Genomic DNA, 12255 nt, shown 5'->3' on the forward strand with positions numbered 1-12255 from the left:
TAGTTTGATGATCAGATGGTTGTGTAAAAACATGAGTTCAGGTTCAACAGTTCATCGACGGAGTATTAGGGCCACATTGAGAAAAACATTTTTCACAGACTTCGAGTATAAAATCATAGTTTTTACACTAATTTTACATGGATAAAGTCATAATTGTACTAGAATAAAGTCATAATTTTACGAGAAAAAGTCATATTACGAGAAAAAAGTCATTATGTGAAGAAAGCTATAATTTTTACAAGGAAAAAGTCATCGTACTTAAAGAAAAAAGTTATAGGTTAATTTTATGAGAATAATGTCCCAATTTTATGAGAATAAAGTCAATTTTACGAAAAAAAAAAGTCATTATGAGAAGAAAGTCATAATTTCACAAGAAAAAAGACATAATATTTCATGAAAAAAATCATAGGCTAATTTCACGAGAAAAAAAAGTCATATTCCGAGAAAAAAGTCATAAGCTTCTGTTGCATGATTCATAGTCATGCATCGAAAAGTCATACACAAATTTTATGAGAATAAAGTCATAATTGTACAGGAAAAAGTCATATTGAGAAGAAAGTCATAATCTTACAAGAAAAAAAAAACATAATTCAAGAAAAAAGTCATAGGCAAATTTTATGAGAATAAAGTCATAATTTTACAAGAAAAAGTCATATTACAATTAAAGTCACGATTTCACGAGAAATGGCTAAGGCTCATAGGCTAATTTTATGAGAATAATGTCCCAATTTTACCAGAAAAAGTCATATTACAAGAAAAAAGTCATTATGAGAATAAAGTCATAATTTTACAAGAAAACTGTCATATTTAATGAAAAGTCATAATATTACGAGAAAAAGTCATCACAATAATGACTTTATTCTTGTAATATTATGACTTTTCTCGTAAAACTATGACCATTCTTGAAGTCTGTGAAAAAAATGTTCTCAATGTGTATAATATAATTTTCAAAAACTTTTTTTTTTTTTTTTTTCATTTTTCCAGGGCAGCAAAGAAATCCACAAAGAGGAGAACGGGCACTCGAGCGACGAGTTCACGCTGTCTCCATCGGACGAGGAGTACGAGCACACGTTGGACTGCGCTCCTTCGTCTCCTCCTCCTCATACGGACTCATTCAGTCCTGACAAACAGGACCAGCACACGCTCGAAGTCAAAGAGGATCCACCAGAACCAGAACCAGAACCAGAACCTCCATCCGAGACGCAGTCGGACGAGTCGGAGGAAGCTCGTCCTCCTCCCGTCCCTAAGCCCCGCCTCTCTCGCCAGACCACGCCCAGCCCTCGCCCGTCGCCTCCCATCGCAAAGCCTCGCTCCGTCCTCATCATCAACTCCCCGACCCTGGAGGACTTCGTCTCTCCGGCTCCTCCTCCGCGCGACGACGTCTCCAAGGCAACGGCGGCGGATTCGCGTCCCAAACAGTCTCTGAAGAAGCTGCAGCTGACGGCGGAGGAGAAGAGCCAGCTGGTCAACCTGCAGAGCTTCAGCGCCGACTCGGACTCGGAGACGCCCGGCGGATCCTCGTCCTGCTCCTCGTCCTCGGCGGCGACGGCGCCGGCGGCGGGAGGAGGCCCGAGCCCCCCCAAGCCGGACGGAGAAGGGGAGGGGGAGGAGGGGGAGGAGGAGGGGCAGGAGGAGGAGGGCTACTGGAGTGGCAGCACGGCCAGTCACGTGCGGGAGCGGAGGAACCGGCGCTGCTTCAAGAGGAAGGAGCTGCCGAGCGGACAGACCCGCGTGCGCTCCAAGTTCTCCCCCTGGAACCTGTCGTCGCCGAGGATCAGCAGAGACGCGCGGCTCAGCGTCCTCGTCAACCAGCCGGGGAGAGTCGGTGAGGACGCGGCGCGAGAGAAACAAAAACACTTTGAGGGTTATAATATTAAGAGAATAAAGTCTTGATATTGCGAGAAAAGTCATACACTAATTTTACGAGAATTAAGTCATAATTTTACAAGAAAAAGTCATAATTTTACAAGAAAAAGTCATAATTTTACAAGAAAAAGTCATATTACAAGAAAAAAAAATCACAATTTCATGAGAAAAAAGTAATATTATGAAAAGAAAGTCACAATTTTACAAGAAAAAAGTCATAGGCAAATTTTATGAGAATAAAGTCACAATTTCACGAGAAAAAAGTCATATTATGAAAAGAAAGTCATAATTTTACAAGGAAAAAGTCATAAAGTCATAGGCAAATTTTACGAGAAAAAGTCACAATTTTACGAGAAAAAGTCATATTACAAGAAACTAGTCGCAATTTCACGAGAAAAAAGTCATATGAAAAAGTCATAATTTTACAAGAAAAAAGTAATAGGCAAATTTTATGAGAATAAAGTCACAATTTCACGAGAAAAAGTCATATTATGAAAATAAAGTCATAATTTTACGAGAAAAAGTCATATTTCAAGAAAAATGTCACCGTTTCACAAGAAAAAAGTCATATTACGAGAAAAAAGTCATTGTGAGAAGAAAGTCATATTTTATGAAAAAAGTCATAGGCTAATTTTGCGAGAATAATATCACTTTTACGAGAAAAAGTCATATTACAAGAAAAAAGTCATTGTGAGAAGAAAGTCATAATTTTACAAGAAAAAGTCATAGTATTTCACGAAAAAAGTCATAGGCTAATTTCAAAAGAAAAAAAGTCATATTCCGAGAAAAAAGTCATATTCCGAGAAAAAAGTCATAGTATGAGAAAAAGTAAATATTACAAGAAAAAAGTAATATTTCAAGGGGCGTCGCGTGGCGTAGTGGTTAGAGCGGGCGCCCCATGTATAGAGGCATAGTCCTCGCTGCAGTCGGCCCTGGTTCGAGTCCCGCATTGGGTGCCATTTACTGCATGTCATTCCCCCTCTCTCTGCCTCCCTGTTTCCTGTCTGTCTCAACTGTGCTATCCATAAAGGCATAAATGTCCCAATTTTACGAGAATAAAGTCAATTTTACGAGAAAGTCATATTATGAGAAAAAAGTCATATTTCATGAAAAAAGTCACAGGCTAATTTTACGAGAATAATGTCCCAATTTTACGAGAATAAAGTCAATTTTACGATTAGGAGAAAAAACTTTGAGGGGAAAAGAGAAAGTTTGAGTTTGCTGTTTTTCTCTGATCCACAGAAACGACCTTCAGACACGTGCACAGCGCCTCGGAGGAGGGCGCCGACGGAGACGACGACGACGACGACGGCGACGATGATGAAGACGATGACGAGATGATGTTTGGACGAGACGATATCGACCTTTACGATGAGAAGGTGAGGACTCGGAGCTGCGATGATGTCATCATCGTGATGACGTCATCGGAGCGGCTGCTGACGAACCCGCTGCTGTAGTTTCAGACGACGCCGTCGGATCCCGTCGAGGCCGAGAAGCTGGAGCTGATGAAGATGAGGACGCTGGAGCGGCGAGCCAAGATGAGCGAGCTGCAGCGGCTACGTAACGCACAGGTCGGAACCACAGCCGATCGGTTATTGATTATAAATTATAGATTTTATTGGGTTTTTATATAGATGAGAACAGATTTGAGTTAAAGGGATACGCCAACTTTTTTTTTTTTTTCGTGTCTTGCCTCACTCCCGAGTCCATGACCAGCAGATAGACACCATCCTTTCGACTGTGCGTGCAGTAACAAGGGAGATAGAGTCGTATCACCTGTAATTAGCTTAGCTCAAACACTGGAAGTGTATAGGTAGTGTTAGCCTGCCTCCTACCCGAGCTGAAATCAGCAGTCAGAAGCTGGTTTCATTTTAGCTCTAAACTCTGTAAATATATCACTTTATCCACATTTCAAACATGTTTAGGCGAGAAAGTAGCCGTTTGGATCAGCAGTGTGTCGTTAATTTGTCTAAAAGCTGTTTACAGTTTTGTTCGGACGAATTCGGCGCTACTCAAGCTAGCCGTTGTGACCAACGCACTTCCGGTTACTTTCACAAAATAAAACACCCGTTGCCCTTTACATACAGAAAACCATGACGATAGAATTTGTGCTTTTACTTTGAAATAGGAAGCTAACCTACCCTCGATGTAGCTAGCTTGAACCAAAATAAACCGTCTTTGCTTGAACCCTCCGTTTTGACCGATCTCGTCCCGTTACCGGCATTTGACCGCTCAAGATGCCTTACCGGAGAGTTTTGTCAGCTCTGAGACGAAGATCGGCCCGCCGGTTTCCGTTTAGAGTTGCTGAAGAGTTTCTCTGATGACTTTAGGTGGAGGCAGGCTAACACTACCCATATACTTCCAGTGTTTGAGCTAAGCTAATTACGGGCGATACGGCTCTATCTCCCTTGTTACTGCACGCACAGTCGAAAGGATGGTGTCTATCTGCTGGTCATGGCAAGACACGAAAAAAAAAAAATGGTATATCTCTTTAAATCTCGCTCTCGAGTGTTTCTTGTATTTTGTATTTTAAGTTTCTGATCCTTATGATTCCTCTCTGTGTTGTGTTGGTCTGGCAGCCCCCGGTGGTTGCCACGGTAACGGGTTTGATTTCAATACTTCAGGCCCCCTAAACTCTCCTCCAGCAGCCAGTTGGTCAGATATGAAATCAGTTCACAAACAAACAAACAAGCAAACGATGAGTCGATCAGTTATCTGTGTTTTTTTTTTCTTAATGTGAAGGAGCAGCGGTACAAACATGTAAATCTGAATTAGATGCTGCTTCATTCACGTAGACATTTTTAATACAGACACTGAAAACCACTGTATAGAAAGTGGTTATTATTGAATGTAAATACAGTGAACTGCTGCAGCAGATCATAAATACGTCAAAGTTTTAACTGTAATTCATAAAAATGTGTTGGTTTCTGACACGTTCTTGTTCTTATCTGTGGGTTAAAGTCGATCCAGAGGAGACTGGAGGAGATCGAGGTGACCTTCAAAGAGCTGGAGGAGAAAGGCGTAGTGCTGGAGCGCAGTCTGAGAGAAGAAGGTAAAAATCATCAATACAACAAAACCCTTGTTTTTTAATTTCTGATATAATGAAGGACCCGGGTTTCTTTTAGAGGGTTTTTAATGATATACGAGTTTAGAAGGATTTTTTTTAACCCATGCAGTTAAAAGCAGAGTAGAGAACCGTGGATCTCTGGAAATTATTTCACTGGGTGTTTCCATTAAAAAAACTGAACTTAAAGGGACATTGTGTAACTTCTTCTGTTATCTATTATTTTGTTCAAAAGTCTGTGAGGAGGAATGGAGCATTACACTGATGCTGCATTCACCTGCAGTCGGGCAGACAGCTGTCGCTAACAAACCAGATGTCATTTTAGTCACAGAAGTCCATAGAAAGCCGGTAAAACGTGGGTCAGGTAAACAATACCACATCGCCATGACAACACATCGTCACGTGTATTGTTTTGCCTCATGCTGACGGACCACTTGTTTACATAGAGGCTTGTTTATGCCGTTACGTGCAGCGGCTGTCGTCCATCTGCCCTCTGCCCAATTTCACGTGAATGCAACATGAGAAATACGATTGAGTTTCTTGTGATATACAACCGCAACGCTAGATGGGAGGAATTCCTACACAGTGTCCCTTTAACAAGTCCTAGAAACACTGTGTGTGTGAAGCTGCTGGGTTTTTCTCCTCCTGTCACATGTTTAACAATAATAATAACAATAATACGTTATTCACTATTTCCATACGAGCCTCTCTCTTCCTCTTCCTTCTTTTTAAATATTTACATTCACACACACGTGTCCTTGTTCTCCTTCCTGCAGACAGCTCCGGTTCTCCTGACATGATCGAGCAGTGGATCCAGCTCGTCCACGAGAAGAACGCTCTGGTGTCGGAGGAGTCGGACCTCATGGTGGCGTGAGTCTGAAGCTCCGATGTTTAACTCCACACACACACACACATACAAAAGCTGTGTTGTGCTGTGTGTGTGTGTATAATTATATATACTATATAGAGGAACATACACAGTGTTCAGATCGGCCATAACATCAACACTTCCTCCTCACACACACTGAGCCGTTTGTTTCCCACCGTGTCGACGACCAATCGCCCTCCTCGCAGTGACCTGGTGTTGCCGTGGTGATTTGGCTCAGCTGATGTTTGTTGTTTTGTTTTTTTTTAATGTTTGTTCTGTTGTGTTTTTTCCTCTCAGGTCTCGGCAGCTGGAGCTGGAGGACAAGCAGAGCATGTTGGAGCTGGAGCTCAGGAAGTTCATGGAGATCGACGGTGAGTGTCAACACTTTCATTCATTCATTTATTTATTTATTTATTTATTTATTTTGCACGAACATACCATTTAAAACAGCATGAACAATCATCATGACTGGGATGTGCAAAGGGGAGGTATGAAACTTCACCCACATATACAAAAACCAAATTTGTTACAAGTTAAAAACAAGAACATAGGGAATAATTAAACAATAACGAAAAATAAGTAGAAAAGTAAGTGATTGAACAGTATATATAAGTTAGTAAGGAAAATACATACATGAATGAATAATACAAAACAATAATAATGAATGAGAAACACATGGAAACATTCGTTGTCGTTTCTTTAGATTTAAAGAGAGAGAGAGAGAGAGAAAGTGAATCAGAGTCGGCAGCAGATTTCAGAAACACAAACACCGTTTCCCCCTGAAGAGGAAACAGAGTTTGTTTATGGAAATCACATCCGAGTGGAGGTTTTTTATTCTATTCAAGGACGAGACAATAACTCCTCCATCCTCGACATCAGATATTCTGTTTGAACTCGCTGCTACAGAGAGCGGTGCATTATGGGATATCTGTTGGAAGGATAGGAAGTTCATTCACAGACTGTGGTTGACTTTTTTTCACTTTATTTACAATATAATCCTCCACCTCTGAAGATGAAGGATGTAAAATTTAGGATTTCCAGAATTATCGAAATATTTTTGTATTTGTGGATTTTGTATATGAACAAACAAACGCCCTATAGACGAGTGCAAAAATCTCAAGGGGAAAGTAAAAACGTACATAAAGAGACTGGTAAACATCTCCAGTCGTGAAAGTAAATAAATAAAAGTATTAATGATAGTCCAGTCAGAGATTACCTTAAAGCAGAAGTAAGTGATATATTTGTGTTAATATAAGTCTTAAATAGTTATATCTTCCGACAGCAATCACTTACATAGAGTGTTTGGACTGAAACACGGGTCTGTCAGTCCCTCTGCTCTGCTCTGAGTCGAGGAGAAAACATTTATCGTATCCTACAGTTTTTATCCAATGAGGAGAGAGAACGGCATGCAGGGCTGTGTGTGCAGCCAAGGAACGCCGTGAATGTGGTGACGTAGGGACGAGGACTGTTATGGTGCGTTCAAGGAAACTCGTATTTTTCCGACCGTGAAGTCGTACCAGTTCGATCTGGTACGAGTTCACCGGTCGGAAGTTACGAGTGGCCGTTATAGTGACTTTCACTGGTAAAACAGGTCGGAAAAACACGAGTGGGTTGCCTGAAACGCTACAAAGTCGTAAGTTGTGACTTGAAGCTGTAATTTACGATTTCAAAAGCCTGCCTGGAACGCAGCATTAGCGAAAACGACCGGACCACTTACTTCTGCTTTAAGTCCGGTCTGACGGTAGAGACATACTATTTAATCCATTTTTGCCCATTTTCAATAAATACCTCCTTTGCATATTTTCCGTCTCTTTATGGCCAAAAGGAAACATTAAAGTCACATAAAGAGGTTAAAACAGCTGCTCCGACAGGTGTGAAATAGTTTTTTGTTATCTTCCAGGTGTTAGACAGCATCGTCTTTCAGTCGGGCTTTATTTCATTTCTTAATTCCAACGTGCACCCACTCATTACTCCGGCCACATGGGGGAGGCAGAAACGAGCCTTGAAGTAAACACTGACACAGAAAACCGCTTCAGATTCACTCAGTCAGCTGTTAACTGTTACAGAGCAACATTATCTATCAACAACCTGAGTTCTTACAGCATTACACCAGTTATTTATTTATCTTTGGATATTTTCAATTGATATTTTTAATTGTAGATTTGTATTATGGATTTGTGGTTGTGTTGGAGGAAAATTCGTGCAAAACCGCTGATGTGCGTTGCCTTCAGGGACAGTTTTTCATCAAGCAGTCTCTGTAGTTCCCTCTAAAACAACTCTGTCTGGTAGCGTTGTGTTATTATCTCATAGTGTGGTGAATGTGCAGGTCACAACTTGTCCACCAGAGCGTTGTGGAGTTGTTGGATTGTGTATTTGATGAGTTTGATGAGGGAAACCAAAGAAATCCCATGAGCCTCCGTAGTGTAGCTCTGAGCAGCTCGCAGCTCTGCTCCGCCGTTCTAAAAACAGCTTGCACCAACAATTAAAGGTAACGAACCTACTGCTATGACTATAGGGATTATGGCAATGGGCCAATTTGCCAAAATGTTGAACTATCCCTTTAAGCATTGGGTGTTTTTGAGATTTTTACTTGAAAGCAGCAGCTGTTTTACTGAAGATACGACTGAAAATGAAACAAAATCAGCTCCAGGTCGGATCAACAAGGAGCATCGATAGATTAGTTAATATACTGATTTTTGTGTGTGTGTGTGTGTGTGTGTGTGTCAGACAAAACGGCGGAGCAGGAGGAAGAGGAGGAGCGCATCCTGCAGCAGATGATCGAGGTGGTCGGCATGAGAGACTCTCTGGTGTCGTTCCTGGAGGAGAAGAGGCTGAAGGAGATCAGCGAGGAGCAGGAGGCCTTCTCCATCAAGGAGGCCAAACGCCACTCCAAGGCCGAGGCTCAGGTCCACTGGGCATAAGGCCTCACACACACAAATACACACACAAATACACACTGGTACACACACACACATACAGTATACACACACTGCAAAAACTCAAAAATCTTACCAAGAATATTTGTCTTATTTCTAGTCAAAACAAATCTCATTCTACTTAAAATAAGACTCATCACATTAAAAAGTAGCTTGTTTTTAGACACTTTTTACTTATTTCAAGCAGATTTTCACTTGAAATAAGTAGACAAATCTGATAGTGGAGCAAGTTTTTCTTTCTTATTACAAGCACAAAAAAAACTTGCTTTCACTGGCAGATTTTTCTACTTATTTCAACAAAGTTTGAAACAAGTGAAAATGATCTAAAAACAAGCTAATTTTTAGGTGATGAGTCTTATTTTAAGTGGAAAGTAGATTAGTTTTGACTAGAAATGAGACATTTTGACAAGAAAAAGGACAAATATTCTTGGAAAGATTTAGAGTTTTTGCAGTGTAGCACATACAAACACACACAGCATGAACCTGATTGAACTGCAGTCGACGCTGCTTTCAGACTCGGAGAAAACTGAAACTTTTTGCGAAGCCAAAGATGACACAGCGTTGTTGTCGTCGTCAGTGTGGACGGTGACTCAGCATTTCCTCTCTGTGATGATGATGATGATGATGATGATGATGATAATGATGATGATGAGGAGGATTAAGAGTTGCAACAGGCTTGAATGACTTCCTGTGTTTGACATCGGCCCCTAGAGGGAGACACACACCGGGAGATGTTGAGGCGTCGAGCCGACCGACTGCTGCCGTGACGATGGAGGACGTTTCTGCTGTTTCCTGATGATGGGATGGGACTCACATTTACAGCAGCCGAGGAAAAAAAGTGCAGTTGCTGTTTTGTTTGTTTTTTTGGAGAAAAAAAACAATGTTTGGGAGAACGGGAGGTTTTTGAAAATGTGTCATCAAGAATAAGTGCTATTGTACAGATACAATAATATAACATATCATACTTCCATGTTTGGTATTTGTATACTGAATAGAAATATGATCAAGGTTTAAAAGAAAAATATAATAATAATAAAATAAGAGGTAGATAAAGTATTGAAATGATTATATACATAACATTGATGAATATTATACATTGTTTTTGTTTCTTATTGAATGTGGATGACTTTTGTAGCACCTCCTGCTGTTCACCGCACTGCAAAAACTCAAACATCTTACCAAGAATATTTGTCTTATTTCTAGTCAAAATGTAATTTCTAGTCAAAAGACTCATCACATTAAAAAGTAGCTTGTTTTTAGACACTTTTGACTTATTTCAAGCATATTTTCACTTGAAATAAGTAGAACAATTTGATAGTGGCGCAAGTTTTTCTTTTTTATTACAAGCTCAAAAAACTTGCTTTCACTGGCAGATTTTTCTACTTATTTCAAGTGAAAATGATCTAAAAAAGTAGATTTTTAGATGATGAGTCTTATTTTAAGCGGGAAGAGATTAGTGTTGACTAGAAATGAGACATTTTGACAAGAAATAAGACAAATATTCTTGGAAAGATGTTGAGTTTTTGCAGTGCACTTCCTCTCCTGACAGCACGTTGGATCGTTAAATCTCAGGGGTCGCTGGTTCAGTCCCTCTTTGAGTTTTCACTGATGGCCTTCAACAGTCGGCTGCTTTTTAACCGCTGGTGTGTTACAGTACAAGAACTGGACAGATTCATCTATTTATAAAAAAAAAAGAGAGAAAAAAAAACATTTATTTGAGAAAGAGAGAGAGCGGTGTGTTGTTAAAGAGAAGGAGCCTTATTCATCACTGTTCATTGTTCTGCTGCCGTTCGCTGCAGCTCCTCCACCGTATATCAAATAAAGATCACGCACTTTGATGCTTTTTAGTTTTTTTGTTCCTCCCTGTTTCTAGTATGACGTCCTCTTGGAGGTTGAGGCCGAAGCTTACAGAGGAGCTGTTATGTCAACGTCTTGACCTCGGCTCGCAGTCACACCAAGTCCCTGTGTTAGTTATATAAAAGGTTAAAGCAGCTCTGGTGTTCGGCCTCCAACAGGCGGCAGTGAGCAGAGACACAGGGTCAAGGAGAATATAATTTATTATCTATAAATTAAAAATAATTCAGAATAGGTTGGGTTAGAATTTATTCATCCCCGAGGGGAAATTCATTTGTCACAGCAGCGAGAAACAGGACATTATGAATATTAAATAAATATACATCATAAACTATATAGAATGTACAAAATATAGAATACATAAAACATAAAAATACTTAAAGGGATAGTTCAACATTTTGGCAAATTGTCCCCATTGCCATAATCCCTATAGTCATAGCAGTAGGTTCGTTACCTTTAATTGTCGGTGCAAGCTGTTTTTAGAACGGCGGAGCAGAGCCGTGAGCTGCTCAGAGCTACGCTACGGAGGCTCATGGGATTTCTTGGTTTCCCTCATCAAACTCATCAAATACACAATCCAACAACTCTTGTTGTTTTAGAGGGAAATACAGAGACTGCTTGATGAAAAACTGTCCCTGAAGACAACACACACAACAACTTTGTCCACCAGAGCGTTGTGGAGTTGTTGGATTGTGTATTTGATGAGTTTGATGAGGGAAACCAAGAAATCCCATGAGCCTCCGTAGCGTAGCTCTGAGCAGCTCACGGCTCTGCTCCACTGTTCTAAAAATAGCTTGCACCGACAATTAAAGGTAACAAACCTACTGCTATGACTATAGGGATTATGGCAATGGGCCAATTTGACAAATTGTTGAACTATCCCTTTAAAAATCAGGTGCAGTCATTTTGAATTCAGTGTTCGTATAGAATAAATAATGTTCATATAAATGCACCTAAAGAACAATTTATTCTACTTCTAATCTGAATTTCCCTTTGGGGATTAATAAAGTAGTTTATGCTTGTTCTTAAAGGAGGAGAAATGTTTTTTTTTTCTAATGCTACAAAGATAACTTACAGTAATTTATTAACGAGTCTGAGGTCAGAGGATGAGTCACAGCGAAACTAGTTCAGCAACAAAAGCTCAACAAGGACTCTTTTTAAAGTAGAAAAGGTCAAAATAGCCTTTTATAACAGAATGAACTTATTCATGTTTTTTTTTTTCTTGTGGGTGACTCGTCCACAGATTCGTGACGGCTGCTGTGAAACTCATTTAACATCAGCGTCCTTGAGCAGGAAAGAAACTGAAGTCGTTCAGGGTTTTTTACTTCACGGTGTTTGTTCAGTGAGTGGGAGGAAAAACTGGAGCTCAACACCTCTGTACAGACTCAGTGATGCTGGATCGTGACTCATACGTTCATACATAAGCTGCATTTTAATGTTGTAAGTTATTTAAACTGAGCTAATATACACGACTACAGAGTTAAGTCTGTAAAAAAAAGTGTCTTATTCAATGAAAATTCGATGTAAAATCTTAATAATGCAGTTAAAACACTCTTCCTGTATGTGTAGATAGATACAAACTAAAATGTAGCACAGTAAGTACAAAAAGTAAAATAAATGCACTGCAGCTGATAATCCAGTAAAGTAAAAGATATTAAAGGTGTACA

General features: G+C 40.0%; 1 protein-coding gene across 1 annotated transcript in view; it reads left to right on the forward strand.

Annotated features, from left to right (window-relative positions):
- mical1 (microtubule associated monooxygenase, calponin and LIM domain containing 1) overlaps positions 1–8833 on the forward strand; it is a 49346-nt gene extending 40513 nt beyond the window's left edge. The window contains exons 19-25 of the mRNA XM_085782934.1: positions 985–1825; positions 3109–3245; positions 3324–3437; positions 4828–4918; positions 5707–5800; positions 6096–6169; positions 8526–8833. Coding sequence (XP_085639060.1) covers positions 985–1825; positions 3109–3245; positions 3324–3437; positions 4828–4918; positions 5707–5800; positions 6096–6169; positions 8526–8719 — 1545 coding nt within the window. The 3' untranslated portion in view covers positions 8720–8833. The remainder of the gene's footprint in view (positions 1–984; positions 1826–3108; positions 3246–3323; positions 3438–4827; positions 4919–5706; positions 5801–6095; positions 6170–8525) is intronic.
- Positions 8834–12255: the final 3422 nt, after the last annotated feature.

Source organism: Trachurus japonicus, chromosome 7 (assembly GCF_045865225.1).
Source record: "Trachurus japonicus isolate A0001 chromosome 7, Traja_1.0".
In the NCBI taxonomy this organism is placed as follows: domain Eukaryota; kingdom Metazoa; phylum Chordata; class Actinopteri; order Carangiformes; family Carangidae; genus Trachurus; species Trachurus japonicus.